The sequence below is a fragment of the Elaeis guineensis genome, chromosome 16, assembly GCF_000442705.2.
Source record: "Elaeis guineensis isolate ETL-2024a chromosome 16, EG11, whole genome shotgun sequence".
NCBI lineage: Eukaryota > Viridiplantae > Streptophyta > Magnoliopsida > Arecales > Arecaceae > Elaeis > Elaeis guineensis.
The window spans coordinates 41,974,124-41,997,022 of record NC_026008.2 but is presented as its reverse complement, the minus strand read 5'-3'; the positions used below and the strand labels follow the sequence as shown (position 1 = coordinate 41,997,022).

Sequence of the window (22,899 nt, the reverse complement as noted above, 5' to 3'; positions counted from 1 at the left end):
AGCTGCTGAGCTTGTTGATGAGTCTCAGGTGAAAAAACCGAGTTATTACAGGTAATTTTTTTCCATTATGTTGTTGAGTCGTTGTCATGCTTGGTCTGAATAACTTGGGTTTTCATATTTTTCGCTGATTGCATTCTTGCAGTACATACAAAGTAGAGTATATTTTGAAAAGACAAGATGATGGTTTATGGAGATTCTGTCGAGGTGGTATCCAAACTCAAGTATGATTTCCTCTGACTAAGAATCAGTGGATTGTTTAAAGGTTTTCGATCTGCCAGAAAACCTCTTGTTCAATTGGATTCAGGATGATGAGTCAAGAAAGTGTGCTGTTGTCTGAGCTGTCTGAAAAGGAATAAATAATTGGAACTTCTGGCATAGTGTGTTCTTGGTGATTTTAGGCCTACCTGTTGGTCTTCGCCGTTCCATTAGCTGTGATATTTAATGGTCTAGACTCTAGAAGCTGTTGGTATGGTCCTTAAAACGGTGAGTTGTAGCAGCTGCTTGTTTTATGGTTTAGAAGCACTGCCGGTACGGCTCCTCAAGATGGTGAAATGTGACCTGTTCGGTGATTTTTAAGTAACGATGAGGTTCCTAAATTCTTTCTGTTCGGTGGATAGCAGTATCTAACAAGCATGACTAGGGTGTGTTTATATCTTTCCCCAAGTCATTGTCTTCATCGGTGGACTGACCATTCTCTTGATCTGACGATCCTTTGTTTCTTTCGAACTAATCTCGGTGGCGTACGCAAGTTGGCTTCATAAAAACATGTACCGCTGGTGCAAACTAATTTTCTGCCATCGTGCAGCCCTGAAGTTTCCTCATAACTTGGGAGGAATGCAAGGCCAATGAAATAAGGTGCAGAATCCTGGTGTAGAATTAATATGGTGTACCCATTGATCGTTGCAACTTGTAACTGTAGTTGCTAGAAACAGTTTCTTGATGTTTCTTTATTTTGGAATATATATGTACATTATTGTTTGGGTTTAAAATTAATTTCATATGCTTTCCAGATTGTTTAACAGGAAATCTGGTTGCTTTCTTCAATGTTACAGTTCGAAGAAGAAACTAGGAAGAAATGGCGTAATTGGATGCATTCCTTTCTTTTTCAAATGAAAAGGAGAATGATGATATAGAAAGAATCACCATATCTAGGAATGATTTTTTTTTCCTTTTTTCTTTTTTGGCTTTCATTTTGGGTTGAAGGCATAAAATGAGAATTGCAAATCAGGAAGATAATTATTTTGCTTATGCTAGATTATGCAAGCGCTGATCATATCAAGTGTTTGGCTTTTTTTTTTTTTTACTGTGAGGGCATAGGGATATTGGGTATTGTATAAACCACTGGGCTTGGTTTGGTTTAGTTTGTGGGGGTTTACTGTTGGTGTGCATGGTCCTTCCTCAATTTATGGATGTTTTGGCATGTTTATGCCCTGTTGTGGCCCCTCTAAGGATTGCATCAGTGAAGGATGGCCTACACCCCACTACTTGCCTCCAGCCTTTTCAATATGAAAGGAAAATTAAACGTTGTCTTATACCATACGTGTAGAGTGATGCTAAACGTTCTCTTGTTTTTATCAAGACATCATCAGATTCATGTTTAAAAGAAATTCACATTGTATTCGATATACCTTTGTTTGCATTGATCCAGGCAACGGTCGTCTGATTGTTTTACATGCCAATAAGCATGTGTTGCTGTGGAGAACGGAAGAGTTAATTTCTCCACGCTATGATCGGTGTTTGGCATGCTTAAAATTGCTGATGCTCTTGAAGACTAATCGGGCCTGTTTTGCTTCTGCTCCACAAAAGCTCTGTAGAGATGCTTCAACCCTCACTCCGCATTATGCTTTCGAAATCCTGTAGTTTTATTTAATTATTTACAGGAGATGGCGGAAGCCATTGCGCCCTACGCTTGCAAACAATCTAACAGACCTTAACAACATAGTTTCATGTTGACTCCCGGTGGTCAAAGTTTCAGCAGATAGCTTCCATCTCAAGATCTTCTCAGCGGTGGCAATTCTCCCATTCTAGCTCTATACTCAATGGAAAGTTACCATGAAGAAATTGGAATCTAAACGTTTGATGTAGATACACTATTTGCTGAAACATCAGTGGATAATATTTTTCATCCCTGTATTACTCAGCTGTTTTATTAGTTTCTTGAAGTTGTTGAAGTCAGTTAGAGGTCCATCTGCTTCTCTATGACATCTAGATTGCTCTTCATCTTTTAATAGCGGTGCATGTTCGGTATATTTTTCAGAAGATGAACTACGCAGTAGATTGGATCGCGTCTTATGTTGCGGAGCATTTTAATGACTGAATTGGAGATAGGGGGGTATGTTTGCCAATTCTGTAGAATTTTTTATATTCTGATTTTATGAGCTGTGTTTCCATCATAGTTGTGTGATCATTCGCATGTATCAAAAAAATAAAAAAACTATTGAAGTCAAAGGGCTCCCAAAGTTGCTTGTGTGGTTGCAAGACACATGACCCTGGATGTTGTTTTGCTCCTTTGTTCCCCAGTTCCAAGCTTATCTTGCATAAATGTCAGCTTTTCAAGAGGCAGAGTCTTCATTATTTCTACAGCATTCTTGACTGATAGCGGTAAGTTTTCATTTTGGACACTGCACCGTTGTTGTAATCTCTGTGATATGAGATTAAGGTATGTCTTTGATGGCTTGGATGCTGTGTATTTAAGACTCTGTATTGTCCTTTCTATTATATTTTAGTTAAGCTTTTGCTCCTCATTTTACCAAAAAAAAGAAAAATCTAACAGAGAAAGCCGATGGCCTTCATAAGAGATCTGGATACATGTAGAAACGCTGGCCTTTGAACTACTTTAGAAATTAGAACCAATCATCATCTCTCTATCCAAACCCAGCCCATTTAAAAGCTGGACTAGAGGGAGCAATTCTTCGTGCACCGCGCGCGGTGATTGGATCAAGTGCGGGGTCCGATCTTTTTTTTTTTTTTTTCACCGTCTCTCCGGTCCCGCGCGGGATCCAATCACCACGCGCGGTGCACAAAGAATTTCGCTAAGGTTATGGAGGTTATTACTCACATCAGCCCAGCCCAAGCCAAGGGCCAAAACTTTTCGTCAACCGAGTACGCAACATATGCTTAAAGTTACACGAGGTGAACGGAACCCGGACACGAGATCAACGATGCCAACCTTGGACTCTCGTATTCTTCGGATCCACTGCCTCTTCTCCAAAACCCTTCTCCCGATCATTTCCCCAGGGTTTTCTCCCCCTTCCCTAACCCAAATGAACCTCTGAAACCCTTGTTCTCTCCCGATCAAAATCCACTCTGCCAACTTCCCCTCCCCTCCCTATCTCGCCATGGGAGCCAAGGCCGAGAATGCCGTCAGGCCCCCTTCGCTCGCCCCCTCCTCCTCCTTCCCCTTCCCCTCCCTCAGAACCCTGAAGCTCAAGACCAAGCAGCAGGAGCTTCTGATCCGCGTCTCCACCCTCGCCCTCATCTACGTCCTCGCCTTCGCCGTCCGCCTCTTCAGCGTCCTCCGCTACGAGTCCATGATCCACGAGTTCGACCCCTACTTCAACTACCGCACCACCCTTTTTCTCACCAAGAACGGCTTCTACGAGTTCTGGAACTGGTTCGACGCCGAGAGCTGGTACCCTCTAGGCCGGATCATCGGCGGCACCCTCTTCCCCGGCCTCATGGTCACCGCCGCCCTCATCTACCGCGTCTTCCGCTTCCTCACCTTCGCCGTCCACATCCGCGAGGTCTGCGTCCTCACCGCCCCCTTCTTCGCGTCCAACACCACCCTCGTCGCCTACTTCTTCGGCAAGGAGATCTGGGACGCCGGCGCCGGCCTTGCCGCCGCCGCCCTCATCGCCATCTGCCCCGGCTACATCTCCCGGTCCGTTGCGGGGTCCTACGATAACGAGGGGGTCGCCATCTTCGCCTTGCTGTTGACCTTCTACTTCTTTGTGAAGGCCGTGAACACAGGATCGCTGGCATGGGGCCTGGCATCGGCTTTCGGGTACTTCTACATGGTGTCGGCGTGGGGTGGGTATGTATTTATAATCAACTTGGTGCCGCTGTATGTTTTGGTGCTGCTGATCACGGGAAGGTATTCGATGCGGCTTTATGTCGCTTATAATTGCATGTATATACTAGGGATGCTGCTCGCCATGCAGATCCGCTTCGTAGGATTCCAGCATGTGCAGTCCGGTGAGCACATGGCCGCCATGGGGGTGTTTTTCTTGATGCAGGTTTGCGCCTCTCTCTCTCTCTTACTCTCTTCCCTTTTTTTTTCGTTCTTTGCTTCTCTGTGTTATCTTTGGTTCGTCACTTCGCTTTGATTAGAGGATAAAAAATATATTTTTCTGTCTTTTCGCGATAAATAAGTGGTAAAATATTGTTTATGATGACATATGGCTACACAGCAGGTGAAGGATATTTGACCGATTCACTGTAGTCAAGTATACTAAAAGAGCTAATAAACATTAAAGATGGTTCTGATCATAAAATCCACCTTTTGTTATCTTGAAGAGTGACACTTATTTGTGTAGTTTATTCTATTGTTCATTATGACCATTATGAACACCCGGGGATGTTCATATTTGTGTTTGAAGGCTCTCTTGGACTTCATTTGTCGTACTGTAGTTAATAGATGCCCAGGTTGTTTAATCACTGCCAGTTTGCTAGCCTAACGTATGATCCTCGTTTGCAGGTTTTTTACTTTGTAGACTGGGTGAAATACACTTTAAATGATCCTAAATTATTCCATTCCTTCTTGAGAATTACTCTGACATGTTCCATAAGCGTGGGTGCTCTTGCCCTTGGAGTTGGGACAGCAACTGGTTATATCTCTCCCTGGACAGGACGCTTTTACTCCCTGCTTGATCCAACATATGCGAAGGATCATATCCCCATTATTGCATCTGTTTCTGAGCATCAACCGACAGCATGGTCGTCGTTCATGTTTGACTTCCACATCCTTCTGTTTTTTTTTCCAGCCGGCCTCTATTTCTGTTTCAAGCGTTTGTCAGATGCCACAATATTTATAGTTATGTATGGCCTGACAAGCATGTACTTCGCTGGTGTAATGGTTCGACTAATTCTTGTAGCTACACCTGCTGTATGCCTTATCAGTGCTGTTGCAGTCTCTGCCACCATAAAGAATCTAACAACATTGATACGGACAAAGAGCAAGGCTTCGCAGACAGTCTCTAGCAAAGGGACATCTAGCTTGAAGGCATCAGCTAAGGTAAGGGCTTGCAAACACACTAGCATATATTGCAGATTCTAGCTTTTCTCATTTGAATGTCATTATAATCTTTTGGTTAGTTCTAGTTTTTTGTTTTTGAGTTATTAATAATGCATTTGAGAAATTGCTAAAGTTGTACGGTTCTTCAATCTTTTCTTTTCTTCAGTTCTTCTTACAAAGGCTTAGACATTTAGATTTTAGAACCTTTGTTCAACCAGAATGCTGCACATATTACTAATTTATCTGAAATGGTCGAAGAAATGGTGAAGTGATGGCTGGAGCATATTTTCTGATGAAAGGATAGATAGATGAAACCATGAAAGCATTTCTAATGGATTAAAGTGGACTAAAGAGGGACATGCTTGTGGATTGTTGATGGATTTTCACATTGAATTAGATTTTAAGTACATATATAGATGCATGTAGAATGTTAAGACCATGAACAGTCATTATATGAATCAAAATGTTAGGAATAATGCTTGAATTATAAATTAGTTCTCATTTGGAAGTTTAGTCATCGCAACAGAGATGGATGCATTGAAATCATATGGTCTTTCTCGATTGATGTCGGAGAAGACCTCAACAAGGCAATGGATTTGGATTCTTTTGATGGCTCAAAATAGAGAGGCAGACCTATGGGCAAACAGAATGTGTATGTGTAGGCAGCTATGACACATTTTTGATATATGGATATATACATGCACAGGCTTGTGTTTTTATGTGAATATGGATGATGGACATGTAGTGACAGATAGATCGATGACTGCAGTTCCAAATATATGCGTGCAGGCATGGATTATTAGAGGGAACATTCACATGCACAAATGTATGGTCTCAATTTTTTTCACTCCTAGTTTATTTTACAAAAATATTTTGTGCTACATGTATGCAGGCACATTTATATCAGCACAACCTCTTATTATCAGTTAAATTATTTTCAAGCTATAGTTTAGAAGTACATCAATGTCTACCAAGTTTGTATATTTGAAGCATGTTTGGACGTGTAAACATGGCAGCTTGACATTTCCAAAGATGAGGTAGGTTAATGAATGAGAGATGACTTTTCAGAAGATGAGATAGGTTAATGAATGAAACATAGAATATTACATGCTTGAAAATAATTTTTCCTCATTGAAATAATTTTTAAGAATGAGTTTGAGGTCCAATGTTCGACGGTTCTTTATTTCATAATTTCCAGCCTTTCATGCTTAACTTGTTGCATATTTGTTAGAGACCAAATCTATAATTATATGGTGATGGAAAACTGTCTTCTTAAGCATCTTGATGTTGAAAGTTCATCTTTTAGATGTGGTGATAAGCATATTGATGTTGAAAGTTCATCTTTTAGATGCAGTGTGCCACTACCATATTTCACTCACAAACTTTTTGTATTTAAAGAAAATGGTTTTATCTAATTAAGACACAACTGCCTTTTGAATTGGCAGGCATCCCTTGATCAAGCTTTGCCTTTCCAACGAAATGCTGCTATTGCTTTGCTTGCTGGTGCATTTTATTTGCTCAGTAGATATGCTATACACTGCACCTGGGTCACATCTGAGGCATATTCTTCACCCTCTATTGTCTTGGCTGCAAGGGGTGCTCATGGTGGAAGAGTCATATTTGATGATTACCGCGAGGCATATTTCTGGCTTCGTCAAAATACTCCTCCAGATGCCAAGGTGATGTCATGGTGGGACTATGGATACCAAATCACAGCCATGGGAAACAGAACTGTGATTGTAGACAACAATACTTGGAATAATACACACATTGCTACTGTTGGGCGTGCAATGTCATCGTATGAGGATGAAGCATATGAGATAATGCAATCCCTGGATGTGGATTATGTGCTTGTTGTATTTGGTGGTGTTACTGGGTATTCTTCAGATGATATTAACAAGTATGGGTTTAACTTACATAGTACATGTGCATATATACTCCTAATTGTTTAGCAAAGCCTTGTCTCTTACAGATGTATTGTTGAACTGCTTATTCAGTAATCTTTTTATTTTGATTACCAGTTGATCATGCCGATTTGTTCTGATGATTTTTGTTTTGTTGTGACAGATTTCTCTGGATGGTGCGCATTGGTGGTGGAGTTTTTCCTGTGATAAAAGAACCTGATTATCTTGTGAATGGCGAGTATCGTGTTGACAAGGGGGCAGCACCAAAAATGTTGAACTGTCTTATGTAAGCTTTTCACACAGATTGATTTGATTACCATGATGAAATGTGACATGACCTTTTGCGGTACTTTATGGTTTTCTTTCTTGTGCTGCTTAGTTGATTTGTGCTTTGTAGATGGAAGGCCAAGACCTATTGCAGTATATGTATGTGTATCCCACTGTTCTTAGGCATGTGTGGTTGCACTTCTGTGGTTTTGTGGATGCATCATGAATAATGTCAACTATGTTGTAGATATTTTCACAAGGTCAAGTTAGATTTGGTAGTGATAAATTCTTTCAATTTCACACAAGCTGTTGTGGGAAATGGAAAGTAGGGGAAAAATAATTCCTTTTGTCATCATACTTAGAGTATTAAGAATGATATTTAAGATATCTATGTTTTGTATGTTTGATGTCCGGTTTTCCTGAAACAAATTCATCTGATGATGCATAGGTACAAGCTTTGTTATTATCGGTTTGGGGAGCTGACAACAGAGTATGGGAAACCCACAGGGTGAGTAACTTGCCTTCCATCCTGCATTTTAATTCTGTAGTCTGTTCATTGACTCTTCCCATGGAGGAACTTCATTCTCAAATTTAAAGTTTTGTGCATTAGCATGTTGCAAGTTATTCTTGCAAAATGATGTTATGATTCTATTTTTACGCGAAATGGTCTTTCAAAATGTGAAAGTGAATTGCTCCTAATTGTATTGTTTATATTTTCTGTTTAAATTGTGTAAACAGATAATAAAAGTTTTGAAATATTTATCTCTTACAGGCAATTTTATGTTTTATTGCATCTGTCATAAAATTTCTCTAAGTACTCTTACTCATATGCTCAAAACTTCCTAATTCACATTTTGAAGATGTACTGGCCAACCACAGGACTTTAGGCCAACAGCAAGCACTCTCAGATTGTGATGGTTCATGTGATCTTTGAAGGCATCTACTTAGATGAGATATATATTATTGCACTAGGTTTGAGTTATAATGAGTAATTTTATACTACATGTACTTAATATTAACTAAGATTTGTGTAATTTATATGAATATAGCGATCACATGTTTGTTTAGCTTAACCTATGTGTGCATATTACTATGAAATAAATAAAGTATATATCTAGGCAAGTGCCTTAATGTTAAGCTACACCTATAAATTTGTGTGACTTTAATTGGTCTTTGAATCCCACTTTCCTAGACAGTGGATTCTGCTCAGCACATAAGTAGCTGCGTATGACATTGTTCAGGAGTTTTAGACATGGCTATACACAAGTACATGCTTGTACATGGGGTGTGTGATGTATGTATATATACATTTTTTTTTATTAAAAAGATGCAAGTGTCCATATGTATCTGTGTATGATTATAGATATAGGAGTTAGATTTCTAGTGTTGAGTAGGGAACACCTATTTGGGATTTTTCTTTTCACATGTATAATAATTATCGTATGTTTTTCTTTTAAGAAGTCTTGAGAGACTGTCGAATAGGCTGCTCAGCTTAAGTTGGAAGCCCAAAGATTATTTAGGAAAAGAATATTTTAGATTGTTATTTCTTTTATTTTATTACTTAAAAGTGATGAGCCCTGCATTATTATTCTTGGATTTGCATATACTTTTTTTGAAAGTTTAGTTAGAACTGAATCATAGTTGAAATATGAAAGGTAAGGATCACAGTGCCTGAGCTGGAATTTTTTATTATAATGTCTTTTTGGTGTAATTTAAGTCAGTTCATGCAACCAAATAAACTTGAATATTTAATTAAGTTCATTAAAGGTTGAGGATCCGTCAATACCAAATTTCTTCAGTGATACTGAGCTATAGTTGGATATCTTCACTTAATTCACATTATCGAATTACACAGGAATCCTGAATCTTTCTTTGTCACGCAACCTGCTTTTAATTTTGTAGCTCCCTGTGAATAGCTTTCTGCACTATTTGAGTGATGGGGCCGAATTGCCCAATGTCGATGTTTGTTGTTCTGGTCTGTTGGCAAATTTTTGTAGAATGTTACAATGATGTGGTTTTAATATCTATGGAAGGATTTCGTTTTGGAATTTGAAATGCGATTACGAAAAATTGTCATGATCCAGTTATCAATCACTCCTGTCATAGCAACTTCTTTGTTAAAGTTTCTTGCAAACTTTGCTGTTCCACTCCATATTCAGAGTCATAAGTTCCGAAAGTGCAATTGATTGTTCTAACTATACTGTCTGTTCAGAAATAGCTTAACATCGTTTTTTGTTGGGGTAGCTTCATCTGTCCGATGCTAATGTCTGTACTGTAAACTTAATTTGTGTTTCAATCATGATTTCAGGTTTTAATTTCTACTAATTTTTGGCAGGTATGACCGTGCAAGAGGAGTGGAAATTGGGAATAAAGATATAAAGCTCGAGTACTTGGAAGAAGCATTCACAACGTCGAACTGGATTGTTCGGATATACAAAGTCAAGCCACCCAAGAATAGGTGGTGAAGTCTCCTGTTCCACTTCCCGAAATCTTGCCTCCAGAGGAATTGTGGATGACTGAGTGCTCAATCTACAGAATAGTATGTGTTCTTATATACCATGGAAGGTAAACCTGTGTAAAGTAAAACATGGGTTTTCCTTGTTGGTGTTTTGTTTGCAGGAGAGTTGAATTTTCTTAGAGGATGACAAATAGCATGTTAATTTGATATGCAGACGCTGGATACCTTCAGCAGCACCCCACTCCTCCCCCTCCCTCTTTTTTATTTATGTTTAGATGCGAGTTAAATTTTAACAGCACTAGTAAATTTTTGTAGAATCTGTTTGCCATGTCTGCTGTGTTAACAATGGGAGTTACCAGTTTGCATGGAAACTGAATTGATCGCTCTAAAGCATGAGTTAAGGCTCTTGCACCGAATATGTTCCAATGGTGTGCATGCTGTTTTTCAGAACAGATGATTTTGTTTGCTCGATATAGAAAGTTAGAAACTAGTTCTCATGATGTTACATTTGTATCTCATGATCAGTTCTGCAATGATATTACCATGCAAAATCTTGTCAGGATCATTTGCTGTGATTCAAAAAAGGTCAGGGGCTCAAGCTGGTCGTTGATGGGCATCATGGTTTGTTTACTAATTTAGTTATCAGGTGATAATGCATTCATTTAAGAATTTTTTGTGGCAGAATAGATTCGTCCATGATACAGTTTCCATCCTGTCCTGTTTTGGTCCAGGATGATCCGCACATGAAACTTATTGATGTCCGGTTGGCTAGAAGAAAACTGGTAGTGGCTAATGTCACACAACGAACACAATCAACCACATTTCGCACTTCACTATTTAGTAGGAGACAAATATGAATGCAAATTGGGTATTAGAAATATAGATTTAAATACAGATATAATCTGATAGTTACTTTATAAGCCAGCAAATCCAGATGCTGATATCTGTATTCGTATACACTTTTCTTTGATAGGTACAAATATGGATATGGATATGGGTCAAAAGGTGAAATTTGTATCCATATCCAAATAGATTTCAATAAGGAAATGGTTTTGGATTAATTATCCAATCCATTTTCACCCCATTGCTCCTTTTTATCAGGGTTTTTTTGTATGGCTTATGAAGCCCTCTTTTTCCATGACCTACTGTTAGGCATCATATTTATGTATCAGCACTTCACTGTATATGAACTGTATTCCCACTATCCTCTTCCCTTGTTTTTCAGAGCTTCAACCATTCCCACACTTATCATCCCAATGACAAACCATGTAACACCTGCCAATAGAACTTGCAGCTCAAAGCTGTTGACAATTTCCAGAGCTATACTACCACCTATGTGTTCTTTAAGGCCACCTCCTGACATTTCTCCACCTCTAAATCCTACTACTGATGCTGAGATCATGGCCATAGCCAGAGAGGCCCTTAAATCCAGGGGGCTTCCCTTTGTCCTATCAATGGCTGATGCTCTTTTTGCCTCCTTTTCAGCCTCCAGCAGAGTACTTGGTGGAGGCTCAGACTTTAGCATGTTGGAACTGGTTGATGAACTAGATGATGGTGCTGGAAGGATGAGAATTGGGGTCCAGTACTCTTCATTGTGTTTATAGCTTATTGAACTCTGTCCACCAACACCTGCAGTTGCTCCCACCTTGCATTTGGCAGCAGCCTCTCGAAGTCTTTCAGTGTTGGGTGGTGCTGTTCTTCTGTTGGTAACCGTCAGATTAAGGTTGGTTTCTGTCCAAGCTGATGTGTTAGTGGCAGACTGCCGGCACCACCAATTTGTGATTGATCTTACGCCATGAAGAGCCGAAATTCTGGACTCTCTTTGGAGATCGGACTCCTAAGTTGCAGAAGTGTATTTTGATCAGGTTTGTATTACAAGAAAATTTTCATGTTATGCTTTGCAGAACTAGAAAATCAAGTGCTAAGTTAAATTGCGAACCTGCAAGGACAAGAAGTGAGAATATATGAAATTTTATGTTTCCAAAAGCAATGAATAAAACAAAGTATTTGAAGAGCAGCAGAAAACTCAGAGGTTGATGTATGATGTCACTGCATCTACAAGTATCGCAATGCAGAAAGTTACTGTGATTATTGAATTATTAATTCAACTTATAAGTGAGTTTTTTGCAGGCAATATATATAATAGTTATTGCTGCTTGAAGTTGGATGCTAGAATTGAGAACGCAATCAACTGAAACTTCGCCGAACAGCTAAGACTGAGCAGGGTGCTACCTTGTCATGTATTTGTAATATAAATCTTAATAAAGCATCACTGGAGAAAGGAAAATATATAAGCCAGATATAGGAAGAAAATGGGACAGTGTATAAAGACTGTAAGAAGGTAACTACACCTACAAGATCCTTACTTTCAAAAAGGATGCCTAAGAAAATCCATGTTTACAACATGCCGCTAAAGAGAGAGAAAATGTTGCTACTCTTTACCCATCTTATTCCTAGTTTTGAAGAATTACATATGTTTACGTTATTGTTCAACTGTAAAAAACCTGCCTATCCAAGAGGTCTTGAGAACACAGAATTCTAGTATTTATATCTATGTTGATTTTCTGAGGTTTGCTAAATATCAAAAATTTCTTGATGTCGAAAAAGCTTAGCTAATCTTAAACATAAAGATAATCATATATTTCTCATTTTGTGCACATGCCATTTCAGATGGTTTAAATTTTGAGTCAGCGTATGTAAATGTTATTATCTGTGACATTTATGTTTCACCTTGGACTCTTTCCTTGAAGCTTTGTCTTTCATCTTGTGGAATTTGCTTTGGAACTTGCTCACATCAGCAAAGATATTGGACACCCGCACCCCCAGAGTATTACCAGCAGTCATTCTTACATTGCTCCGTGGCTCCTTCGACATTAGATACTCAAATGCTGCAAGGTTTGATCTTTCAACAATCCTAGGCTCAAGAACCAAGCATGATTGTTAAAAGTTAAAGTCTAGTCATGCATAAATCTTAATTATAGATAGTAGGCATCCTTATGCAAGAATATGAATTAGTTTCAGATATTAGGATACCAACTTGGATGAAAGTTATGTTTTCATTTGATTTTAAGAAACAATAGATGATTTTAAATCGAGTAAATACGAGAGAGCTCTTACGAGATGCAGTCCACAGGGCATGTCTGAATTGCATCAAGGATTTTCTCTTCAGGATCGGCCCATTGTGCAACAGCTCTTGCACGGCCATAAACCGATTCAATGGCAAATGTTTTGCTTGCAAATAAAGCACATTTTAGGCAACCAACACATCTAACTTCATCTACAAATACTGCACGCTGTTCATTCTCAGAGCCAAACCATGTTGAATAGATCGGTTTACCTGTGTATCCCCGAAATTCTGAAACTTTTGCTTGCTCCTGCATAAATGATGGGCAATGTAGTTAAAAGATGCAGCCTTTGTTAAAACTAATACTTGATGGTATGTTCGCCTATATGTAGTTTAAAATGCAGTTCCTGGTGTTTAGAGATACGTGGATTGTGCAATCTAGTTAGCTTTTTACTATTTTATAAACGAACCATTTCAAAACAAGATCACACTATTAAACCAGCTCTGAGCAAGCTAATAAAATCAGGATGGTTGACATGAAACTGTAATTTTTCTCCTTACATAACACGATCGAATTTACATTTATCTCATCGACATCATGAATCTTTTTTAAAAAGAAACCCTTTTGAGATATTTCACAGAGTGTTGCGAATAACCTGTCATATTTGCGGTCCGCAAATTCTCATTCATAATTCTACATCACTATACATTCTTTAAACAATATTTTCCTCATTTAATCATCGATAAATCTTTGATTTTCTACTTTATCTCCCTCTCTAGAGATTTCTATAAAATGTCAAGACAAATTTCATACGTCACAGACATGCTTGTCTGATTCATTCAGGACAATCTTACGGCATGAACTACCATAGAATATTGATGAGGTTGATTCAATGTATACTTTTCTCTCATTCTTGGTCCAAGAGCTAATTAAGTTGTCCAAGTTTATTAGATTTGTTTTGGTATCGCATTAGTATTTGAGCTAGCTTTTTATATCAGTCGATCATCAAAGATACGGTGACGATACAAAGGAAGTGCTCGCCAAGAAAAAGACTGTCAATTTGAAAATTCCTACACTGACCTGATCGTAGGCAGAGCGTGAAGCGGGATCGGAGAGGATGGAGTAGATTTCGTTGAGAACGATGGCCATGTCGTGCCCCGCCGGCCCGGCGATGTCCGGGTGGCACCGCTTCTGAAGCGCTCGGTAAGCGGCTTTTATCTGCGACTGATCCGAGGAGCTCTCCACGCCCAGAATCTCGTAGAGGTCGAAGTCGCTGGTCCAAGAAGAAGAAGAAGATGAAGCTCTGCAACCACATGATAGAGATCTGCGATGGTGGCGTAGCTTAGTATTTGTGGGATGGAATTGGGTCTTAATCTTCGCGTTTGAATTTGGAGGCTTGGCACTGGACCTGAAGGCTGAGGGAGAGATGCTTGCTTGATAGAGGGCCAAAGATGGCATGGTTTCGGGTCTGGTGATGACGGTAGGAAGAGAATGGTGGGAGGGAAGCTCGGATCGAGGAGCGAAATGAGGTGGTATCTACGGGATAGGAGATATTTCAGTGGGCTGCGTCGGCTTGCGCGGAACAAAGACGCGCTAAAAAAATCTCTTTTTTGATGAGAGTTACCAAAATGGCCTTCGTTCCAGCTTAGCAAAAAAATCTTCGGAGCTGATACGTCATACGTGATACTCGGAGCATGTATTCAAGATATTTGAATTCAGATATTTTATCTGGCATAGATTTGTTTCTCCCGCATCATGCAGAGAGAGAAAGAGCAAGGGAAAGGGAGAACACAGGTGGTTGCCAGAAAGACCAAGAGGTCTGTCTTGTTATTGGCCTTAAAAAATTTATTGGTTCTTGATGGGAATGCATGCACAATTCCTAACATTAGGATTTCAATCTGACAACTGAATTTGTCGGTCTTTGTTTATGCAGCTCGTGGGTTGATTGGATCTGCCCATGTAGTATTCGGTATAGCTCGAATCATGGCATAATATAAGATAGTATCTTCAGAGAAATCAATCCTACAAAGTGCATAGTATAGATAAGTTGGTGATCTTATCCTAATATTCTCTCCTCGAAGTGTGCTGGATGCATGAAAGGTGAAGTGATTGCGAACCAACGAAGATACTCTTACATTGAATAAATTTATCAGCTAAAAGATATAATAGATGACAGTATCGAAGTCAGCAAACAATTAATTAGAGTTCTATTCATATTTTCTACAATTCTCAACCTATCCAAGCAAGGAGACCGCTCGCACTTCAAAGAGATGGGAGGCATAGAATAACTTATTTTTGGCAATCTTCACTTGCATGTTTCTCCAATTTTACATGATTAGGATTTGCAATTGATTACATTCAAAAAGAAGAAATTGCACTTGATGAGAAACTCTTCAATTTTTATGGTACTAACATGATATCCATTAAAAATCGTATCGATTTTGATCTCAAAGCACTCTTTATTCAAATATCATGCCAACTATGATGAAAATATTCTCTCAATCTTTAAAAATTTTTCAAAATACTTACAATTTTTTTCATAGCCTTCGTATCAAGTCAATTTTGTATCAAAATAGCAATATTTGCCCAATCTTTTAAAAATTTATATTTATCCAACAAGTAAATCATAAGCATTAAGATATTATATTTTACACCACATGTACCATACTATTATGTATCATATGAGTCATCTTATTTTTTTTTCTATGTCTCATTTATCACGTACTTGTCTTGATGATTAGCCCATACGAAAGAGGTGAGCTGATGTGCATGAATATATTGATGCACATAGTTTAGTATATAATACACATTAGAGGATATTTGTATCAGTAATGCATTGACTCTTTAGAGAACCGAAGGATATGCTCCAGTTGATAGAAACCGGGATTCCTCTTTACCAAGAAAAAAACAAAAGAAAAGGAAGAAGGAAATCAGGATTCCTCTTTCCTCTTTGACAGATTCTATCAGGTGGCACGTGGCACATCGTGTGATTGGATCCCTCGTACCACGGCTACCGTCGTTCGGATAAACATGAAGCACATCAAATCAACGGCGGATCCACGTCCAGAGTTGTCGGGTCTGGCCATCCATACAAAGATGATTTTTATTTCATACAAATAACATCAAGAACCCTCCCTTAGTTTTAATCGCATCGTTGAAACCAGATCAGGCGGCCAAGCAGTGCAATATCGTATAATAATATTCAGCGTATAATTAGTCGGTCGGTACGGTTTAAAAGACGTCCGCCACAGGAAACCGGGGTGGCCACTCCCCAAGGCGTCACCGGATCGACCCCCCACGTGTTTATCTACCCAAATTCCGATCGTTCTTGGACTCCTCTTCGTCTCCATCTCGTTCTTGGTCTCCTCGTCGATCCCTTCACGCCTTCCACGGCTTCCGAATGCTGAGACCCCGCCCACCGCCACCGTCCTCTGCCCGTCCGGTCACGCCGCGTAGCCCTCCGGCAGCCGGAATCCTCGTCTCCGGCGTCCGACCGGGAGGGGAACTGCCGCGGGCTCGGATGAGCGGTCCAGTTGGGGCGTTCTAGGGTTTTTCTTCCCGTTCCTTGATCTTTTTTCTTCGCGCCTGGGTTACCGGACGACGGTGGTGGGGGTTAGGGTTTCTTGAACGACAATGGCTCCGGGGCGCAGGAAAGGTGGGGCCCGGGGCAAGGCGATGGACCAGTTAAATCTGGGGGATTTGGTGCTGGCGAAGGTCAAGGGATTCCCGGCATGGCCAGCGAAGGTAAGTTGGGCTTCTTGGTTGGATTATGAGTTTGTCTTGGCAGTTGGAAATTTGATTTCCGTGCAATTCTTGTTCCTCTCTTTCCCTCTAGTCGTCTCAAGATTGCACTACCGTCTCCTTGGATTTTATTGAAAGTATGAAACACGACATGTAGGGTTTTGAAATTTTGCTTTAATGGATAAATATCTGGATAGTATGGTTACCTTCTGACTGAAGCTTTGCTCATGACCCTTTTACTGCTCCTGCTTGTGTAGATTTTTCCCTTTTCTGAATGTTTATTTATGTATTAGAAGACTTAGAGCTACCAAACTATGCTTATAGTAACTCGCATTTCTTTTTGTTTCTTGGTGGCTTTCAGTTTATTGTCATCTTTTATCCTATGAATGTTTCTTTTCTTTTCTTTTTTTCTATTTTTTTTAGTAAAAAAAAGAGACCATGGTCTTTGTTTCCGATTTTTCTTTATTGCGCTTGCTTTAAACATTTTTGTTGTTTCTCTTATCGTTTATATCTAATACAACTGGGATGTTTCTGCTCAGATAAGCAACCCCGAAGAGTGGGAGCAATCACCTGATCCTAAGAAATACTTCGTTCAGTTCTTCGGGACTTCTGAAATGTGAGTGTGATGCATGCCCCTTATTTTTTTGATAGCTCATTTTGTACACTGGGTGAATATGTAAATTACATCCCGTGTTATACCTTATCTTTTTCTATGTGGTCTAGTTTAATACGAGCTGCTTTTTGAGCAAGCAAACCATTGCATGTTTCCCCTTCAATTTTTTAATTAATTTCGTTAAATCTGAAAATTAAATATGGGGACGACCTATTTATTTTATAGCTAGAACATATTTCCAGAATTAGTATATGTTGTAATGTTCATATAGGAATGACTCTTGGAGTCCTTGTAGAGAAAATTCAAGGAGAGATTTTTCATATTCTTCGTACCAAGTTGATTTTAAGATTAAATTAGATATGACCAGCGAATAAATGCTTTTGGGAAATCCCTTCAGAAAGTGGTTCTTTCTTATTGATTATATGGGTATAAATGGTTTGTAAATATTTAACTATATTATAAGTTATTAGTATTGTGATACATGCTATTATCAGATTTAGATAGAACTAAGTATTTTGCCTTTTAGCTACTTTTCCAATGTAGTCAGTTGAACCATATTAGAAATTTTTGGAGACTTGTTTTAAAGTTTCAGACAATCATGAACTCTATGTCCAAATCTTGGGTGAGACATGCCACTCCCATTCTTGTCAAGATTATTGGTGATAATTCATGTAAGTAGTAAATAATTTATGGGTATTGTCCTAGTGGCATTTAGGTGGGAAATAATGGTAGAAACTCCTTTACAAATAACTATTGCTATGAGTGTGGTCTAGGATTTTAGGTTCAATTTGAGTAGAATACACATCTAAAAATGCTTAACGCAAGGTGGAATCGGAATCGGGATCCGTGCTGGCCGGCTGGTGGTACGAGTCAATTTGGATCTGTACCGGACCAGACCGGCACGAACCGACACAATAGAGAAGAAGGGAATCAGGGAGGAGGAAAAGAGAGAAAGAGGGGAGGGGGAGAGAAAAGGGGAGAGGGTGGCGGGAAGAGACACCGACTGTGGCCATAAATCGGTTGCGGGTGTGCTCGGAGGGCCGCCAAGGCCTCCACTTTTTTTGTCAAATTTTGGCCAAGAGAGAGAGGGGGGAGGGAAAGAAAGGGACGGAGGGGAAGCTGATGAAGAGGCCACCAGATAGCGCAATCGTGGCCTGTGGTGCTGCAAGCGTGAAATAGGGTCGATCATCTCTGTTTCATGAGATTTTTTTAAAAATTTCGACCACAGTGAAGTCGACAATGAGTTTGTTGGCTTCATTTAAGTGAAGCTGGCAATGGGTGAAACCAGCACATCCATTGCTGGCTTCATTATTTCTCTTTTTTTTAAAAAATTCTGAAATAGTGAAGCTGGCAAACCCATTGCCTGCTTCACTATTCATCGTCATTTAAAAAAAAAAAGTCGATGAACTGAACAAGGATGGTCGCCTCTGTTCCGCGGCCGCAGCTCCGCCCACGCATTTTCCGCCACTCAGTGGGCATGGCAGCCATGTGACGCACTCAGATGGCCTCTCTACTAGCTGCGTATTCATCTGGTACCATTGCTCTTTTCTGTCTATCTCTCTCGATTAAACATTATATCTGGCGACACTGAGCTGCGGAGTCCTCGGTCGGCCACCACTGGTCCTTCGACGGTGTTGTCCTCACTTTCCCTCCCCTCCTCTTTCTCTCTTCCTCTCTTTTCCTCTTTTTCTCTCTCCCTCATCTGGTGTCCCGATTTGCCTAGCCTAGCCGTCCTGATTTGCCGCCGATACGGCTCGGAACATCCAAACCGCCCGGTTCGGGATGGTTCAGCAAATATTGGCTTAAAGCGACTCTCACCTTAATTGTGATGATGGGGTTGGGTTGTAACTGTGTTCGTCAAGCTGAAGATTAAACTTTTTGGACTTGGCTAAGTTATACCCTGTGGTGTTCAATCTCAGTTCAAGCTAGAGTTAGGCCCAAGTACCAATGTTCAAGCTTGGGTTGACACAGTGCTAGCAGATTCAGCTTGGCCTGCAACTGGCTCATTTGTTCTATGAGTCGAGTTTGAGTTCAAGCATGAAATTTAGGCTACAGTGCAAACTTGATCTCAAGCACGTCTGATCTGAAAAGTTGGTACAACGAGTCTAAATCTGCTAGAAGAACCCAAAAGTCAATAAGAACGAGAATCAACCATTTAATTCCCAAGTGCTCCATGGAACATGAATCAACTATCTACTTCCCAAGTACATCATGAAATTGAATGTTGGCATATAATTCCCTAGTAATCATAATTGATGATCGTTCTAGTTCAATATTTTGCTTTCCCTGTGTCATGTCAATGAAAGCTATTGGGATCCCATCAATAGAGAAGAATATGGAGGCAATTGTTTGTGGAGCGTTTTTTGCTTCTTATATGGGGCATGAGTGTTGGTGGGTGGGTGGTTTCATTCACTTACTCGATGAAAAGTGCAATGCTTCTTTTCTGGATGAGAAGTGGATGTTTCTATCACTTACCCGTGATTGAGGTGTATGCACAATGTGCCACGCTTTTGATGCATGGTTGATCATAGAGTTTTCTTGATGGGAGGTGTATGTATCCTCTGAATTCATGATTCATGTATGGTTCATGTTGGAATTTAAGAGGACCAACTGGTTGTTGGCTTGCATTTGTATCATGCATTGGTTTGTCCAAGTGTCAATGGTTGCTTAGTGAAAACTGTTTAGGAACCAAAACATCCATGCATATGCAAGGCTTTGAAAAAGAGGGAGGTAAGTTGGAAACATGTAGGTTACAGGAAGTCTACATGTGGTTTTGAGGTTTTCTTGGAATGCAATTTTAATGAGCTATTTTTGGATATCATTGGCAAAGTACCAATAAATTTTTAATTCTATGTTGTGTTTATATACCAAAGGAGAGCCTTTTACTTAACAAAAGATGCTAAAAAAACGTTGAGGATTTGGGTTTAGGACAAGGTCAAAGTGGAAGGGGTAGTGGATAAAATTATCATACTTCTGATTTAGGAATGGAAGGGTTGTTTACTGTGAGATTTAGGATGAAGATGTATGATTCGAGGTGCCAAACAGTGTAATAAGGAGCTAGGAGTGGCAAGGACTGGTAGGATTGAGGATCTAGGGCTATTGGACTAAAAAAGGGAAAGAGCGATGTAATTTAGACTAAGTTCCTGATAATCTTCGTTTAATAGGTGATAGTTTCTAGTATTGAGTGCGAGACCATGCTAAATTTTGTGAATCTAGCCACACCCATCTTATAGCTTCACCTCTATCTGTCTGTCTATTTGTTTGTCTTTCTCACATTCTCTCTTTGACACTTTCTGATATTGGCCACGACCATGAATCTAACTATACCATCTTTTGGCCTCATGTCTCTCTCCCTCTCTCCCTATATTTTCTGTCTCCCTTTTGGTTTTGTAAGAAGATGGAGCTCTTGTATCAAGGGTCATTACCTATGTCACTTTGTAGTCATGTTTTAGTACCGCAAAATAATGTCATTTATAGTTGAATTAGTTTATTAGTGTATCCAATAAATATATTTGTTGTTGTGTTTGTTTACATAGTAAATTTGTTTGTGAAAATAGTTTTACTTGTTTTTCATTCTGAATTTCTAGAAATCTTATCCTTGACTAGGTTAGGGTTTACACAATGTGGGACCCTTATCATATCATGTGCTGCATGTAGCAACATTGCTAAGAATATCAGTGCAATGCAATTTCTGACCTTGCGAACTGGTGTCATATGACTTGACAAAGTAAAACACCTATTCTTGACAACACTCCCTTGTTTGATTTTTTTTTTCCTAATTCAAAATTAAATTTGAGAGAACCTATTCATAATCCTGATTGCAGAACCTATATAAATTAGAGGATAATCCTGCTAATCCCTGCATCACATATTTCACAATCAGAGAATAAATTAAATTGCTCTTAAGGAGCATATGAAGAATTATAGAAATTCATGCATACTCCTTTGGTGAGGCACCTAAACTGCTGCCTCCTTCCTCATTCGCTTCCCTTCTCTTTTTGTTGCCTTGTTTTCTCTCCTTCCTCCCTCTTTGAAACCCATTCGCACCGTCCCTTATCCCTCTTCTTTTCTGTGAATGATGCAGCTAGAAGGACTTAGGGCTAAACAAGGGATCCCAATGCCGAGCAATGGTGTGGGTCAATTGGAAGGGTTGTCCCCTCTTCCTCCCCTGCTGCACCATTGATAAGCAGTGCAGCAACAAGCAATGAGGGGGGAACAAGATATGCAATGGGCAGCAGTGGAAGGGGAGGACATGGATGGAGGAATCGATAGATCTAGGGGATGAGTTGGGCATGTTCCAACTTAAAATTAAAATTTTGAAAGTAGAAATTGGATTCCTCTTTTCCATTCTTATGAGTTTCTGACCATTTTAATCTTCATCTTAGTATTTCTTTTGTGAGACCGCATCCATTTCAGCCTAATGTTTCTAGAAAACCTTCCTCTTGATATTGGGCCTTTATTTTTTTTATCACAGAGGTACAAGGGAGGTGTCATATGGAGATAAAGAGAGCCTTCATTCATGGGAAATTGTTGCTGGTAGTAGAAAAAGAAATGATGAGAGAGGAGAAGGCAAGAAAGATAAAAGATGGAGAGATGAAGTGTGTGGGTGGTCTTAAGTTTGCCAAAGGGCCGTTTGACTATGAGAAGATGAAAAAGTTATGCTATGGTGTTTAACTTTAATATATGCTATAATGTGGTATTTAAGCACCAAAATTGAAAAAAAAAGAGAAAAAAGTCAGTTAACTACGTGATTATTGGATGATCTTCCTGGTGTTGTTTGACTGTAAAAGATCTATGTTTGATGTCTTCTCCTAAAAGAACATGCTAAAAGCTACATTTCTTTTTTATAGTAAAATTCAAAATACAGAAGATTCCATGAGTATCAAGAACCACTTTGCTCAGGCCATGTTGTAATCAATTGAGGAATTTACTGTTCCTTGGATGGACCATTACTTAACAGAAAGAAAAGGCCTGCATGGGGTGATGGAGTAAAATGCCTTTTTCTATTTATTTTCTAGAGGAGGCTTTTTTAGAACAAATTGCGGAACAAGTTGTGGAGTTCTTCACAAAAATTTAGGTTGCCTTTGTTGCTTTTGCAAAAGATAATTTATTATTTAAGGTGAATGCAATTTTATGGAGATTGATTTCTCTCTGGTAACTTGCGGTACCGGTTACCAAATATTCCATGGTAAACTCAAACTAATGAAGTGAAAATTAGTATAATTTTTTTCTATTTTGTTTAGTGGAACTAAGGATTACCTAGACTTTAATTCTTTTCATGAGATTACTGGATTTTGTAAAGGCCTTCTGATTTAAACTTAAGCTCTTAGGTTGTACATCATTAGGGCTTTATACACATATAGCAGCTGGGAATCAGGCTTCTCTATTGTTAATGCAACTTTAGTATTATGCAGGCATTAATGGAAAAATGTTTGATGATGCTTTAATGCTTGACCCTCATCTTTCAATCTGTTGTTAATGTTGCTGCAGCATGACAGTTGCATCTTGTTTTGCCAAAATCTAGGCTGCCTTTGTTGTCTCTCTCAAAAAAATAATTTATTACGTAAGGTGAGTGTGATTTTATGTTGACTGATTTTTCTTTCATAACTTGCAGTACC

At 39.3% G+C, this 22,899-nt stretch overlaps 4 protein-coding genes across 15 annotated transcripts in view; 3 read left to right on the top strand and 1 right to left on the bottom strand.

The window, feature by feature from the left end:
- Window positions 1-1,026, top strand: part of LOC105058957 (plastid division protein CDP1, chloroplastic) — a 12,479-nt gene extending 11,453 nt beyond the window's left edge. For all 3 annotated transcript variants that reach the window (XM_029260241.2, XM_010942047.3, XM_073249857.1), the window contains 2 exons: window positions 1-51; window positions 143-1,026. The exon at window positions 1-51 is cut by the window's left edge. In XM_029260241.2, coding sequence (XP_029116074.1) covers window positions 1-51; window positions 143-227 — 136 coding nt within the window. In that variant the 3' untranslated portion in view covers window positions 228-1,026. The remainder of the gene's footprint in view (window positions 52-142) is intronic.
- Window positions 1,027-3,150: 2,124 nt separating this feature from the next.
- On the top strand, window positions 3,151-10,278 carry LOC105058956 (dolichyl-diphosphooligosaccharide--protein glycosyltransferase subunit STT3B). The gene is made up of 6 exons (XM_010942043.4): window positions 3,151-4,235; window positions 4,697-5,233; window positions 6,679-7,133; window positions 7,301-7,423; window positions 7,853-7,912; window positions 9,740-10,278. Exons 1-6 carry the CDS (start codon window positions 3,339-3,341, stop codon window positions 9,867-9,869), a joined length of 2,202 nt encoding a protein of 733 aa, XP_010940345.1. The 5' UTR covers window positions 3,151-3,338; the 3' UTR covers window positions 9,870-10,278.
- A 438-nt stretch (window positions 10,279-10,716) lies between these two features.
- LOC105058955 (chaperone protein dnaJ C76, chloroplastic) lies at window positions 10,717-14,467 on the bottom strand. Its single transcript, XM_010942042.4, has 4 exons — window positions 14,008-14,467; window positions 12,980-13,236; window positions 12,593-12,776; window positions 10,717-11,699 (listed from the first exon to the last, which is right to left on the bottom strand). The coding sequence occupies exons 1-4, from the start codon at window positions 14,383-14,385 to the stop codon at window positions 11,064-11,066; spliced, it is 1,455 nt and encodes a 484-aa protein (XP_010940344.1). The 5' UTR covers window positions 14,386-14,467; the 3' UTR covers window positions 10,717-11,063.
- Window positions 14,468-16,172: 1,705 nt separating this feature from the next.
- LOC105058954 (ENHANCER OF AG-4 protein 2) overlaps window positions 16,173-22,899 on the top strand; it is a 34,328-nt gene continuing 27,601 nt past the window's right edge. For all 10 annotated transcript variants that reach the window (XR_012137414.1, XR_012137413.1, XR_012137412.1 and 7 more), the window contains exons 1-2: window positions 16,173-16,671; window positions 17,208-17,284. Coding sequence is in view for 1 of the 10 variants with exons in the window: in XM_010942041.3 (XP_010940343.1) it covers window positions 16,561-16,671; window positions 17,208-17,284 (188 nt within the window). In the remaining 9 variants the exon portion in view is untranslated. The remainder of the gene's footprint in view (window positions 16,672-17,207; window positions 17,285-22,899) is intronic.

Bases quoted from the DNA above. Each gene is read 5' to 3' on its own strand.
- LOC105058956 (XM_010942043.4), top strand. From the start codon at position 3,339: ATGGGAGCCAAGGCCGAGAATGCCGTCAGGCCCCCTTCGCTCGCCCCC. The intron at 7,134-7,300 runs GTATGGGTTTAA...TTGTTGTGACAG, and splicing joins TCTTCAGATGATATTAACAA to ATTTCTCTGGATGGTGCGCA. The intron at 7,913-9,739 runs GTGAGTAACTTG...AATTTTTGGCAG, and splicing joins GAGTATGGGAAACCCACAGG to GTATGACCGTGCAAGAGGAG.
- LOC105058955 (XM_010942042.4), bottom strand. From the start codon at position 14,385: ATGCCATCTTTGGCCCTCTATCAAGCAAGCATCTCTCCCTCAGCCTTC. The intron at 12,777-12,979 runs GTAAGAGCTCTC...TCTTGAGCCTAG, and splicing joins TGCCCTGTGGACTGCATCTC to GATTGTTGAAAGATCAAACC. The intron at 11,700-12,592 runs GTGAAACATAAA...TCTGCAACTTAG, and splicing joins CTTCAAGGAAAGAGTCCAAG to GAGTCCGATCTCCAAAGAGA.